This window comes from Choristoneura fumiferana, chromosome 4 (assembly GCF_025370935.1).
Source record: "Choristoneura fumiferana chromosome 4, NRCan_CFum_1, whole genome shotgun sequence".
Classification (NCBI taxonomy): Eukaryota; Metazoa; Arthropoda; class Insecta; order Lepidoptera; family Tortricidae; genus Choristoneura; species Choristoneura fumiferana.
In genome coordinates, this window is record NC_133475.1 from 14,508,408 (window position 1) to 14,523,167 (window position 14,760).

General features: G+C 37.3%; 2 protein-coding genes across 4 annotated transcripts in view; both read left to right on the top strand.

The window, feature by feature from the left end:
• The window catches only part of LOC141427523 (uncharacterized), a 131,746-nt gene that overhangs the window by 28,035 nt on the left and 88,951 nt on the right, over positions 1 to 14,760 (top strand). The window lies entirely within an intron of this gene.
• LOC141427534 (protein FAM76A-like) lies at positions 127 to 14,729 on the top strand. Of its 2 annotated transcripts, none has more exons than XM_074087067.1 (8): positions 127 to 403; positions 556 to 620; positions 1,143 to 1,246; positions 2,893 to 2,999; positions 3,734 to 3,843; positions 6,742 to 6,872; positions 7,711 to 7,832; positions 10,099 to 14,729. In XM_074087067.1, the coding sequence occupies exons 1-8, from the start codon at positions 308 to 310 to the stop codon at positions 10,330 to 10,332; spliced, it is 969 nt and encodes a 322-aa protein (XP_073943168.1). In that variant the 5' UTR covers positions 127 to 307; the 3' UTR covers positions 10,333 to 14,729. The 2 variants fall into 2 exon arrangements, with proteins under 2 accessions (XP_073943168.1, XP_073943169.1); XM_074087068.1 differs by having other exon boundaries at positions 6,742 to 6,863.

Genomic DNA, 14,760 nt, shown 5'->3' on the forward strand with positions numbered 1-14,760 from the left:
CAATTTTCAAATTACGTAGTATGAGACACCGTGATGAACATTGTATTTATTAGTAACGGCAACACTATAAATTATAATGTCGCAACGCAAACCGACAAGAACGGATGAATTAAAAAAAAAAAAAAACAAGCAAACCGACAGCTGATGTGCTGACGCCATTCGTTACAATATGGCGCCGATTAATAACTTCAGACCCTACGACGTCATATTCAATTTTTAAAACAATTTGTAGTGCGTCACTGATCACTCTGTGTACCATTTTTATTTTCTATTAACCTTGTGGATTTGTTAATTCAAGTTATTTAACATGAGTTCTGCTGCTTCTACTCCATTGTTCGCTTGTTCCCGTTGCTTCTCGAGGCATCCTTTCGAGGAACTGTCTCCTGGTGAACAACTTTGCAAGGTAGGTATTGAGGCTGAGATAATGGATGACTTTGTTTGTTAGTTTACACTTTTAGTTAGAAATTTGTATTAATACTGTAAACCCAATATAGATGGTAATAAATTGATGTGATGACGCACACTTAACAAATTACGCGTTTCACTGTATTCCAGGAATGTCGTGGTTCGTTTCCTGTAGTCAAGTGTACGTATTGCCGGTCGGAGTTTCAACAAACAAGGTCAGTGACAGAGCAAGTTGCCAAAATATTCAATCAGGTATATCTAAAAAAAATACTTTCATCACATCAATTAGCTTATAAAATGGGGTCAAGTGACATTACAGTTTTGCTCTCTACACTGTTATTATCAAGTAGTTCATATCAATGAACTGAGCCGTCTGCCGAAGTTAACGGAAATAAACAAAAACAGTGTACATATTATAGGACTTAAAAAGAAATTGAACTATTTTTACAAGTTTTATTTAACACGCTGTCTAATGTTATTGGGTCAAATCTAGCAAGTTCATTTTGATCCACTTCATGTGGTCGGATTAACTGGAAATTTGGTAATACATAATATAAGTTGGGTGACAATGTAAGTAATGTGTATGTGTTAGCTGAGTCAGTAAAAAAACTTGTATTAAAAGTGATTTAATGAACAGAAACTTATTATTCATTGTTTTAATTGTACATTTCAAAATACCTACATATTGTGAGCTTTAGATACATATTGTATTGTTGTTGTTATACTTTACTTTACAGTAAATCAAACACATCCTCAATATGCAAGAAGTGTGAAGCCAATGTAAAAGCCTATGGAAAGCCATCTGCATGTGAATACTGTAACATCATTGCTGCATTCATTGGTAAGATTATTTTAGTATACCTAACAGGTTTATTGAAATTATTCTGGAATATTTCAACATTATGGTTGTCAGTTTAACGGAACACCCCTTATATGTTTTCCAGGATTTTTAAATTGTGGTTGACAAATATTTCCATGGATTGATATCTGTTCAAAGTTCAAAGGCATGACTACACTTTGAAACAAAAAATTGATGAAATTCTCTAACAATAGTGTTCAGTCAATCAAATTAACACCAAATAATGTGTTGAAATATTCCAGAATAATTTGAAGAACACACATAAACATTGGAAAAGAGTCTAAAGCTGTGCATCCATTGCATCAGAATCGGAGCATATGTTCCGCAGAGGACAAATTTGTTGTTTTGTATAGATTTATATGGAGCAGAAATGCCGATCCAGTGCATGTAGTACCATAGAAATCTATACAAAACAACAAATCCGTACGCTCCATATGCTCCGATTCCAGATGCAGTGGATGCGCAGTTTAAGCCTCAAAGAACAATCTTGTGCATTTCACAGGAACGCCACACACAAGACATTGTTTCTTATAATCACTTTAGATTAAACTAAATACAATCAAAACTGTTCATAGGGAAGCCAGTTATATCAACATGCTGAATAATAATATGAAACCTATTTGTAGAGGTCATTTTTTATAATTATGTATTAGTTTTAAATATGTAGTAACATGATTTATGACTATTTACTTAACCCGTCGAGCGACTGAGGCTGACACCCGTGTGCCTAATGCCACCTCTCAGTCGAGCGACTGAGGCAGACACCCGTGTGCCTAACGCCACCTCTCAGTGACAATAAAAACTCAGTGAGAGTGGCTTTCTTAGTTGCGGACAAACTTCGCTAGGCACTTGGTGCTCCTCCTGATAACTCAATGGGTTAAGGGGCGGTTTCACCATCCATTGATTAGTGTTAACTGGCGGTTAGGTGTGATGCCGTCTCTATTTGTTTTGTACGAATAGACAGAGACTGCATAAAATTTAACCGTCGGTTAACGCTAATCAATGGATGGTGAAACAGCCCCTAAATCATTTAACATGGCAATATGTACGTACACATGGAATATAGTATAATAGACCAGCAGTTTTTAACCTTTTAGTTAGGAGGAACCATTTGACAGAATTTCTGTCTTGCCATGGACCACCAACTGTTTGAAGGTAATATACGGTAAAAATAAAATTGTATTTAAATGAATGAACTGTTGCGATGCGACCACTACGTGACTGGCGCGTCTTTTTGCCAATTTGTTGTTGATGGCTTCGCGGACCACTTCGAGTTCTTCCTGGGACCACCAGTGGTCCGCGGACCACCGGTTAAGAACCACTGCTATAGACAGTTAAGTAGATCCATTTTCTTTTTTGAATGGAGACCATGGCTCTGCAAGGGCAGTGTAGGAAGACCGTGTAGGTGAGGGAGACCTATGTCCAACAGTGGATGGCAGATAATGAGTATGATTTTCTCTTAGTCTGAGACTATGTTTTTATGTATTTTAATTTTGTAATTTGTATGGACCTGGTCTGAAAATAAAATTATTATTATTATATTATGTGAAATACTTTGATAGGGAAATAATTGATTGATGTGTTGAATAGTTGAAACTTTTTTTAATCCAATTTTGTTTATTTTACAGGCAACAAATGTCAGCGCTGCACTAACTCGGAACGCAAATTTGGTCCAGCTGTGACCTGTGAGCAGTGCAAGCAGCGCTGCGCATTTGACCGTCATGATGAAAAAAAGGTGAAAATTACTATTTGGAAACTATACCTACTTAAATAAAAATTTAAAATTGTTTGAAATTTCTGAGATATTTTGATAAACTCACTTGGTTTTAAAACAAACATTGGCCAAATTCATTTGAGAATGCAGATTAATTTCATCATTTGCATCTACATAGTATTTCTTGAAAACATTTATATAAATTGGTCAACAGCTGGTAATATAATATATAATAATAATAAAATAACAAATAAAAAAAAAAAATGTTTATTGCCAAAAAACAAGTTGATTACACTTAAATTACTTTAAAAAAAATACCTTAGTTTGCTAAAGAGTGGCAATGGGTGCCAGTCTCAGCTTGTGCTGGGCTTGTTAGCTCAGCGCTGATTTTCAGAAAGGCCCCTGTGGTGCTTGATCGCAGCCCCTGAATAATAATAATAAAAGATATTTATTTAACTATTAGCTTACAATTTCTACATAGGCACATGCACATAACAAATAATAAGTAAAAATCAAACTATTAAAAGGGAAAGCGACTCAGCTTATGCCTGCGCCTTGCAGAACAAAGTCCCTTGGCTATCAGACGCTATTTTTCAGTCGCCCCCATAAACCATAACCATATAAATATCATCAATTCACATGCGCAAGAATAAAAATGCAATAGAATTCTGTTCCTGTCCAAAATTTAATTAATTTGTTATTAAGTACTGGTCATATGTTTTTATCTATTTCCAACCATGATTTAATGTTTCCAGGTGGATGAGAAGCTGTTATGTTGGCTCTGCACTCAATCTCTCCACCGAGCCCTGGCTCGAACTAAGCAGCACATCTCTTCAGTGGACAAACACAAACATAGGTCACACAAGTGAGTAATGAATGTAATGATCCTAAAATCTATTGCAGAATTAGTCAAACTTATTACTCCAGCTCCACATCCCACATCCTTTGAATTTTCGATTGTAAACACGTTGAAAGAAAACTGACAAAATGACTTACATTAATGAATGGTTTCACTGTACAATTGTTTGTCTGCCAATCTTTTTTGAAAATGATAATTATAGCCTCCTATTCTTTCATGCATAGCCCGCGGTACGAAACTAACAGTCACCGGACTGTTAGTTTCTGCGCACGTGACAGTCGCGCCCGCGGGGAACTGGGGCGGGCTACTGCGAAAATCGAAGTTCGTATCGTGCCGTCCCTCTCACTCTCGTATTAAACAATATTAGCGTGAGCGGGATGACAAGACACGAAGTTCGAATTTTGCACTTCGTAGTGGACGATGGGCGATCGTCCAGTTCCTCGCGATACCTACCTTGTTTTCGGCGTTGATACTGCAATACCGCGTATAGCCCGCGTCAAACTTCTAGCTCACTCTGAACACGAGGCGATTGGCGTCGCAGTAGCGCATTATCGGTATATGCGGGACGTAAGCGGGTAAGGACGGGAGATCACACCCCCGCGCCCCGCTTGCTCCTGCGCTACACCGCGCTCGCCATGTTTATTCGTGCATCTGTGTGCGCCGAGTGCTTATACGCAACACACGTTTGGTTCAGCAGTGGAAAGTACAGTCGCCGCGAGTATATTTTATTTTATTTGTTCGCGTCTCGAGTTTAGATTTTTGTTATTGTTCATAGTTATGTTACTGTTTTAAGTAGTTGATTTTTGTTATTACTTATTGTTATTGCTTTGGGAGTGCCTCCATACTGTTTTGTTTTTGAAAGACTGTTAAAATGCCGAGACATAATACCGTTTTTGTTTATTAATTTATTTATTGTTCTTATTAATCACAGATTACGGTTTTCTTCCGTGTTATTAATTTATCCTGCTTAATTTTTAGGTTTAAAAATATGATAAGTAAGCCTATTGAAATATGATAGTTACTTACTTATTATCAGTTACAAGTTGTCAATCACTTATTAAAAATAATTAATACACTTAAATTATTATTATATACCGTAACATAGGTACATCCAAACATACAAACTTTCCCATTTATTTTTATTTTATTTTTGGCGCGGGCTTTAAGTAGCATTTTCCATAAGGTACAATTTTCATTGTCAGATACCTTATGGAAAAGCTAGTTACGCGGTATTGCAGTATCAACGACGTTTTGTAGTTCTGCGCATTGACAGTCACTGCTAGACTTCCGTGCCGCAGGCTGCACTCTACTCTCTTCATATTAGACATGGTAGGGTAAAACAACCTAGACATACACTAGTATGGTAGGGTAGTGCTACCAATGCTACCATACTAGTGTAAGGTAGGATAAGAGGGAAGACATACTAAAGCAACTGCAGGCTGTGCGTGTCAATTGAGTAATCGGAGCGGTGGCCGCGGCTCCTGTAATTGTTGTTTGTAAATAATAAATTTACAATGGGGAATGGATGAAAATTTTAGAAACGCTTGAAACTTTTTTATCGTTAGGAATAACCTTCCTAATTATCAGAAAAAAATATATCAGATTTTTAAGTAGCATCAATTAATTTAATAATTTAATTTAAAAGTTTTCTTTACTACCAAAACCGACATGAGCTTCTATGGGTGTGTACATGAAAAACAGAGTCTGTATTTCCATGTCGGTATTATCCGGGCCGGTAAAGAGTGTCACCTTTCAAAACGAATGAGTCAAAGACACAAATTCTTTTTTTAAAGTTTTTTGTTATGTGCTATTGAACAACCTGTAACCGACCTGGACTATCGTAATTTGTCGGTAAAGAAAATTCTCATTTTTTTAAATTAATTGTTGCTACTCAAAAATCTGATATTTTTTTCTGTTTATTAGAAAGGTTATTCCTATTGATAAAAAAAGTTTCAAGCGTTTCTAAAATTTTCATACATTCCCCATTATTTTCCTAAACATCCAAGGAAATGTCGTCCTTATCTTCGTGATCATAGAACCCCAATTACGTCATTGTATAGCAATTATTGAAGATTCGTTCTAAATTAGAGGATAGTATGTAATGGAATTTCATACAAAATTGCCGGCCAAGGCCAGCAAAGAGATTGTCTTTTGTTTCAGTGGGTTTTTTTTCTTATATTGACTATCTATGTCAAGTATGACAGTAGCCAATTAAAAAAAACGTATCTGGTTCGTGAATGTGTATTTACTTTAAAATCTCTTATTTGACTAGATTATTTAATTACATGAATCAGGTATTCAATAATAAACAAAGGATTGACATTTATTGTTAATAATTTATTCATCATCATTATCATTATGTCAGCCGAACGACGTCCACTGCTGGACATAGGGCTCCCCCAAGGCTCTCCACTCAGACCGGTCTTGTGCTTTTCGTATCCACCGCGATCCCGCGATCTTAACCAGGTCGTTGCTCCATCTTGTTGGAGGCCTACCGACAGCTCGTCTCCCGGTCCGCGGACGCCATTCGAGAAACTTTTGACCCCATCGGCCATCAGTCCTGCGAGCAATGTGCCCCGCCCACTGCCACTTCAGTTTCGCAATTCTTCGAACTATGTCGGTAACCTTAGTTCTACTGCGGATATCATCATTTCTTATTCTATCCCACAGAGAAACCCCCTTAATAATTTATTAAAATAACCAATTAATAAGGTATCCTCATTTTTTATAAATAAAATCATCACAAGATTTGGTGGCAAAAACATTAACCCCAATAGCTTTCAAAATAATAGCTGTATTTTGGCGGGTATAGAAAAAAAAAACAAATACTTATACGGTCTATAACTACTCGGCCGGCAATCCCCTATTTCACGGACTTTGCAGTAATGTACTATTACTTTCCAGATCGAAAAGCAGTCACAGGGAGAAGCATAAATCGGACATGGTGAAATCCATGAGTACGTCAGATACATCTCTGAATGATTCTCAGCCGTTGGAAAAAAAATCCAAGATGAATCCCATGCAAGGTAACAAAGGTACCTATGCTTTTATTATTTTATTTTTTGTTGCGATATTTAATCATGTAATTAAAAAATATATATTGTAATATCTTTGGTATTGTACAGTCATCAGCATTAATATCTGCCACAGCAGAGCATGCACAAATATCTGACACATCCTTCTGGCCCTAGAAATAGAGTCGTATCAGACAGAAGACGCTTGTTGTGTCAGATATTGGTGCTGGTGACTGTACATAGCTCTTAAACAGATATACTTCCTTAGATTCAGTTAAGACAGGAGAAAATGTATGATAAGCCTAAGCCATACATTTTATCTTTTAATCAGGCCTTGTTTTTTAAACAAAATATTCCTTGGTTTATTATAAAATAATATATTCACTGCTTGGTATCAACCATTGAAATTGGGTAGTTGCGGGCTATAAAGGCTGGAGCGGAGCAAGGTCGCAGAGCGGTGAGCGAAATTTTTACTCTTCATTGGGCAGGGAGTCTGTAACTAGCTTAAAAAATCATACAAAACCGGGAACCGGAGTGAGGACGCGGATCGAGAAAAAGGAACGGGGAGCGGGGCGGAGAAACGGGCGTGAGCTGGGAAACGGGGAAACTTCGCGAATCGAAAAACAGTCCGCAACTCCGCTCCGCATTACTCCCTTGGTCCGCTCTACTGCCTCGCACCGCTCCTGTGTACAGATACAGATAGCCTAATGCTCTGCTGCGTGATAATTGATTTCTCCTTTTTTCCCAACTCAGCGCCTGAAGGAAGACTAGCAGACTGTTAATGATATAATTGGGTATATAGTGCAAAGAAAAATTTATTTGTACTACTTAAAACACATGAACGTGTCTTAATTTCCAGGAGAAGTGGACCCGAACAGTTCCGACCACGTGGTTGCCATGACGCAGCTCAAAGAAACCATTGCCAGTCTGCAGAAAAAAGTCCAGCAAAAGGATATCGAACTGCTCACTAAAGACAAACTGGTAAGTCTTCAATGAGTGTTTTTATGACAGGTTAGTTGGCGCTAAAGTCGTGAGGTCCATTTGCCTACTTTGACATTTATATCATGTTTGTGATGGGTTAAATAACTTAATGAGCCAGTCGCAAGTAAGACATCACGTAACTATCGCCATCTAGCTATATTTCGCCTATCAGAAACCCTCATTATGTTTTTGCGAAAAAAAATTAACGCCTCCATAAGGGGAATGTACTAAGAAAAAAATTTCATAGGAAATGTTCAAAAATAAACGAACTGCATTAAAAAGATTTTTGTGTTTTTTTGTTTCGTTTTTCTTTTTACAATATAATAAAAATAAACTTTACATTTAATGTTCTTCCTTTGATTTTATTTACCATGTTTGTTGTTGGACGAGGTGATAAAGGCAATGGAGTAAGTGCGAAAGAGGGGTCTAATAAGGGCCGCAAGGACCCCTATTAATAAGATAAGATACCATGTTTTTTACAGGGATTTTTGATCCCGACTTCCCTTAGTAGCTGTTAAAATTTTCCACTCCATGTACAAAAACCAGAAGCTGGCAGACATATCAACATACATAATTTCCTTTTATCGAGTAGACAAACATTGGCAGCCGGGTTCTGCAAAATTCACACAATATAATGATTGGTTGTTTGGAGTCTTTTTGTATTTTTTATTTCAACTCCAAATTTGTTACTTTTACGGGTATCCCGTGAAACCATATCGAAAATACAAACGAGACATGGATGCACAGTAAAACCAGAAAAAGAGACCAGCGCTGGGAATCGAACCCAGGTCCTCAGCAATCCGTGCTGCGTGCTATAACCCCTACACCACCGCTGGACAGGAATTTAAATATTTTTTTCTCAAACATGCTCGGAAATGTATGCGTTAATGTCACGAAATGGAGACATGAAGTTTCTCATTTATGGCTCCCTACCACCTCCCTACATTACTTCTTGGCCTAGTCCATGAAGTATGTATGAAAATCCATTATTGTCCGCTGCTCTAACTTTTTAAATTTGCTTACTAACATTAAACTGACAAAGGAAAAATTACGAACAGCCAACCACCACTACTCTGTAAGCATTTGCGATACTGCAATGCGATGTGATGTGATATATGGATGTATGGATGGATGGATGGATGGATGGATGGATGGATGGATGGATGGATGGATGGAAGGATGGACGGACGGACGGACGGACGGATGGATGGATGGATGGACGGACAGACGGACGGACGGACGGACGGACGGACGGACGGACGGACGGAGGGACGGACGGAGGGACGGACGGACGGACGGACGGACGGACGGACGGATGGATGGATGGACGGACGAACGGACGGACGGACGGACGGACGGACGGATAGATGGATGGACGGACGGACGGACGGACGGACGGTCGGACGGATGGATGGATGGATGGACGGATGGATGGACGGACGGATGGATGGACGGACGGATGGATGGATGGACGGACGGATGGATGGACGGACGGATGGATGGACGGACGGATGGATGGACGGACGGATGGATGGACGGACGGATGGATGGACGGACGGACGGATGGACGGACGGACGGATGGATGGACGGACGGATGGATGGACGGACGGATGGATGGACGGACGGATGGATGGACGGACGGATGGATGGATGGACGGATGGATGGACGGACGGATGGATGGATGGACGGACGGATGGATGGACGGACGCATGGATGGACGGACGGATGGATGGACGGACGGACGGATGGCAGGATGGACGGATGAATGGATGGACGGATGGACGGATGGATGGGACGGACGGACGGACGGACGGATGGATGGATGGATGGATGAAATATTTCCTCACATTGTTTGAGAAAAGCACTATACAAACCTCGGCCAGAACAGGGATTGCTGGACTCGTTTTATCCGGCCTCGTCTACGACTCGGCCGTCTACCCCGAACCCGTCCATCAATCCCTTACTTCATGGCCTCTGCAGTAATGTACTAATATTATATTTTATTTTTATATATTTTATGCATAGGAAAAATTAGTGTCTAAATTCCTGTCCAGCGGTGGTGTAGGGGTTATAGCACGCAGCACGGATTGCTGAGGACCTGGGTTCGATTCCCAGCGCTGGTCTCTTTTTCTGGTTTTTCTGTGCATCCATGTCTCAGTTTGTATTTTCGATATCACACAATATAGGTTAGGTAGGTTATTCGGCAACGAAAATAAAGCAACTGTTATATCTAATAATTCATATTTATGTAATTTAATTTGCAGATAACCGAGCTAAAGGCTCAGCATCTGAACAACACAACTGATATACGAAATGAGATGAAGAATAAGGAGCGTCTCAATGAGACGAAGTTCAATCTAATGAATACAAAGATTCAGAATCTATTGAAGGAAGTCGCGACTCTGAGCAAGTCTGCGAAGAAGAACAACAAAAACACAAAAGCGGCATTGAACACGGAGAACAGCGGAAGCGGCACAGACAGCCCCAGCACCAATTAGAAAAATTCTGTTATCTATCATTCACTAGTTGTACCAATCGGACGTGGAAACTATTTCCTCTTATTTTTTTACTCTACAAATGTTTTTATTTGTAGATTTTTTAAACCTAAGCTTAAGTAGATTTCAATTAAACAATATTGTTTTCATTTCTCAATGCAACACAATTTGCAGTTTTATCTAAAATACAGGGATAATCAAGTAAATGATTTGTCACTTTTTTTTACATTACTTGTCGCTGTGCGAAGTGTGTTTGGGGATTTGAGTTATAATTTGAAATTTTGAAATGCATGCGGTCAACAGTAATGAATGTTCAATTTTACGTCAATTGAATGTTATTCGTTTTTTTTTTATTCGATCGCTATCGATTGTAAAAACGTACTATTTCGCTAGTGTCATATTTTATTCTCCTAGACATCGTCACAAAGGTATCTTGCCCATTAGACCAACATATCGTACGAGGACCGTTTACGGTGCAACACATGCAAAAACTATTATTAGTATAAGTTACTAATAAATATACACACGAAAATCACGCCTGTATTCCCAAATGGGGTAGGCAGAGTACACGAAAAGTTACCGCTTCGGAGTCATTTTAGCAACTAATAAATATACTCATGAATAACGTTTACCGTCTATAGAAAGTAACCAAAACAAAACATATTTACATACAGTCGAATAATAATTTCCTTTTTTTTTGAAGTCTTAAATGGATAAACTTGTTTTACTTTTCCGCAAAACAGTGCTGCTAAAATAGCTGCGCTGCGGGGTTAACTGTGCAGAAACGCATGTGGTGATTATTTGGTCTCTGCCGGGACGATTACGATCTAAAACTAACCAGGGTATGACACGGTCTAATAGACGGAGACCTAAAGACTTGTATATTTTAACGGTTGACATGATTACAAATTTAAAACTTTCGAGATTCATACAAAGAAATTAAAATTCACCCATGTCAAATGTGGTATCAAAAGAAATGGACAAAATATTTTAGCAAAAATAGGTTTTTAAATTTTTTAAATTAAGATTGGTTTTTTGGAATCTTTTTGTATTTTTTATTTCAATTCCAAATCTTTTGTTACTTTTACGGTCATCCCGTAAAACCTATATCGAAAATACAAACTGAAATATAGATGCACAGAAAAACCAGAAAAATAAGACCAGCGCTGGTCTGGGCATCTATATTTCAGTTTGTATTTTCTGAATAAAACTATGAATTATTAAAAATAATCGACGCCAGAGTGAAAGGAGTACTAAATTCGTTCATTATTATTATTTGAAACGTATGACTGGACTGTTAAATGATAATTTAATCATGATTGTTTTATACAACTTACTTTCTTGTAGTTAATCAATCTATATTTAATTTTTTTATTGACTTTGAAATGAAAACCATAGAAATAGATAAATCAAGCTCATTACATTCGTAGATATATCATATTTTTTTTATTTCGTTTGTAGTTAATGACACATTTTTACCAGTGGTGGCGCTGTCCAGAATGTCGTCAGCGATATCAACTTTGCGAGGGCCCAGTGGCGGCGCACAGTATCTAAATATGGCGTGGGCACATTATATGGCAGATAAAAAAAAGGTTTCGTGGCGCGAGGCCCCCAACGCCGCCACTGATTTTTAGTAGAATTAATTTTAAGCTAGCCTTTCAAAGACAAGTTGATAATACAGTTTAGTTGTGGTAATAAGCAAGTAATAAGTATTATTGTCATATCAGTGTATGCGTGTAATGTGTTAGACGAATTAATTTATTAGTTGAACACGAGTGATTGTGGCAGTGACCATTGTGTGATATAGATCTATTCTGAATATAATTTAGATAACAAGCAAAGTAATAACATTGCTTTGCTAAACAATAAAAAAAAAAACAATCGAAAAATGATATAAGTATTCATTAACAAAAAGTTACAGACCCGCTCTGACGTGTAAAACTTAAAACAACACCGTAGCGTAGATGTAGTGTAACACCTACAGATAAACAAGGACTAGCGTACCGACCAACTCTAATGCTACGGTGTTTTTTTACACGTCGGTATGTGTTTGGCTGGTCTTTTCCGAACTGTACTTACGTTTTTTTGTGACCCCGGTTGATTCACATTCTAAACTTAAGAAGTTCTGCATGTAAATGTAAATATAGGTTGTTGGGGCAATGAACAATATTTAATTGATTTAATAGTAAAGTTGTGAAATAATAAATCAAAGAACTAAAATGTGAAACTATACTTCCACAATTTCTATAAGTAAGTAATAATAAATTTGTTACATTTTAATAAAAAACAAAAGCATGATTACAATAATGGCCAATCTTCTCTCAAATGGGTAACGTAACGTTAACAGATCTAGTAGCGTCCGATAGTTCTATGCATTACTTGAAGACTTATATTTAGGTGCTGCTTACACTATTTTTTTTTTAAAACAGATGTCAATTATTTTTCTCCTATATTACTCTAGGTGGCAGACGTCGTAATGTTCTAATTATGATTCAGTTTCAGAAGTTAGTTTTCGACTAGAAGCTACGATAAATAATCTCAAAAATAATAATAATATGTATGAATGTGAACATTTCCGGCGACACTGGTTACGGTACAAATAGGGACGTATTGTCATGTTCTATTCTGTGGAATATAAGGTTACATTATATGCAGAAAAACAAAACTTATAGTTGAGTAAAAATCGCTGTTAAACATCGTGGATAGCATATTAAAGTAAACAAACGGCTATTTATTCACACTCACACAGCTATCGATAAATTGTTGCAGTCGATAGGTCAATTCTTTATTTGTAAAGCGTTTCAAACACAGTGCGTACTTATTACTTCGTTAACAAAATCAATCTCTCTCAAGAGTGACAGAGCAAATGCGGTTGGAACGCTTTTAGAGTAATCTTTACTATAAGCTATGTGACAGAGTTGTCCAGGATGCTGATTTTTGAAATCAAATCATGTGTAAATATCATTCAAAAGTAGTGTATATCTGTATTATTGCTATAAAACTACTACAAAAAATGTAACTAGGGCGGCAATTTTCTCCTACTTTACTCGTATTTCAAATTAATAAAAAGTTACTTCACTTTGAAAGATATATTTACACAGGTGTGATTTCAAAAATTAGATCAACAAAAAACAAATGCAACGGACTAATGAGCCGTATAGTGATTATTATTGCTCAGAAGATACAAGAATGTAATCCGTTGACTGGGCAACCCTGAATGACGCACTTTGCTGCACTGTCAGCACCTAGCGTTTTGAAAAACGAATAGTTTTTAAGGCTTAGGCTCAAAAAACTCACTTTCCTGAAATGTGCACTTTTTCTAAAAGTGCACTTTACGCAAAATGTACGCTTGCCCATTATAGGCACTTTCCCCCGTAAGTTCATTTTCCCAAAAAGTAATTTTCCAAAATGCACATTTTCCCATAATGTACATTTTCTCAAAACGCACACTCCTATAATGTACATTTTCTCAAAAAAATATATATTTTTTTACCTTTTTATTACTCACCCCTTTTATAGCACATATAAAAAACTTTAGGGAATAGGACGGATAGGGGATACGAAGGACGCATATATATCAAGTTGTCACATGCATGGAGTGCAATGCAAACACTTTGCTACCTCTTTTTTTTAAATTTTTAGATCTAAGAAAGTGTTCTATTTGAGAAAGTGCACTTTTTGGGAAAGTGCATCTTCTGAGAATGTGCTAATGTACTAATTAATGTAATTTAGCAATTGGGAAGTGCGCTTTTTGAGACAGTGCGCCTTCCGAGAAAGTGATCCTTCTAAACAACTGAATTTTTTGAAAAAGTGAATTTTATGAGCCTAAGCCATTTTTACAGAGCGACTAAGATCTGAATGGACGTGGTAAAAAACTGTTTAGTTAGTAAACGCGGTCATCTTGCAAAACTTAACTCTTTACAGTTCGCCGTGAATGTCGCTTTTTGTATCTTTTGTTCGTGATATTTTATTTGTCTTTTGACATTAAATTAATAATATAAAGCGAATAATAATAATTTAATAATAAATCGTCAGCGTGCAACGTCATCCTTGTTCATAAAGATCTTTGCGCACTGTATTTTTTTTTTTTTATAATTTAACTCTTATTAGCATTGGCGTTGCCTACAGAAGATGTTACAGAAATACCCCCTCATTTCAACAGAAAGAATCAAAAGTTGCATTTTTCATACGCCCTTTGTGCATCTTTCTCGTAGAACGAAGGGAGGTGGTGATTCTGAGAAAAAATTTTGGTTGCTGTGCTGTGTTCATTCATAATCTATACAATTTTAAATCTGGTCTGATGCAGGCTGTTTAGCGTCTTACCTGAATACGAAATTAATTCCATACATGATTGTGAATGAAACTTGAAATGATGTCAAACGAAATAAATGATTTATGCAGATTCGATTTTTATTCCGAACGTTTCCCTAT

Bases quoted from the DNA above. Each gene is read 5' to 3' on its own strand.
- LOC141427534 (XM_074087067.1), top strand. From the start codon at position 308: ATGAGTTCTGCTGCTTCTACTCCATTGTTCGCTTGTTCCCGTTGCTTC. The intron at 3,000-3,733 runs GTGAAAATTACT...TAATGTTTCCAG, and splicing joins ACCGTCATGATGAAAAAAAG to GTGGATGAGAAGCTGTTATG. The intron at 7,833-10,098 runs GTAAGTCTTCAA...TTTAATTTGCAG, and splicing joins TGCTCACTAAAGACAAACTG to ATAACCGAGCTAAAGGCTCA.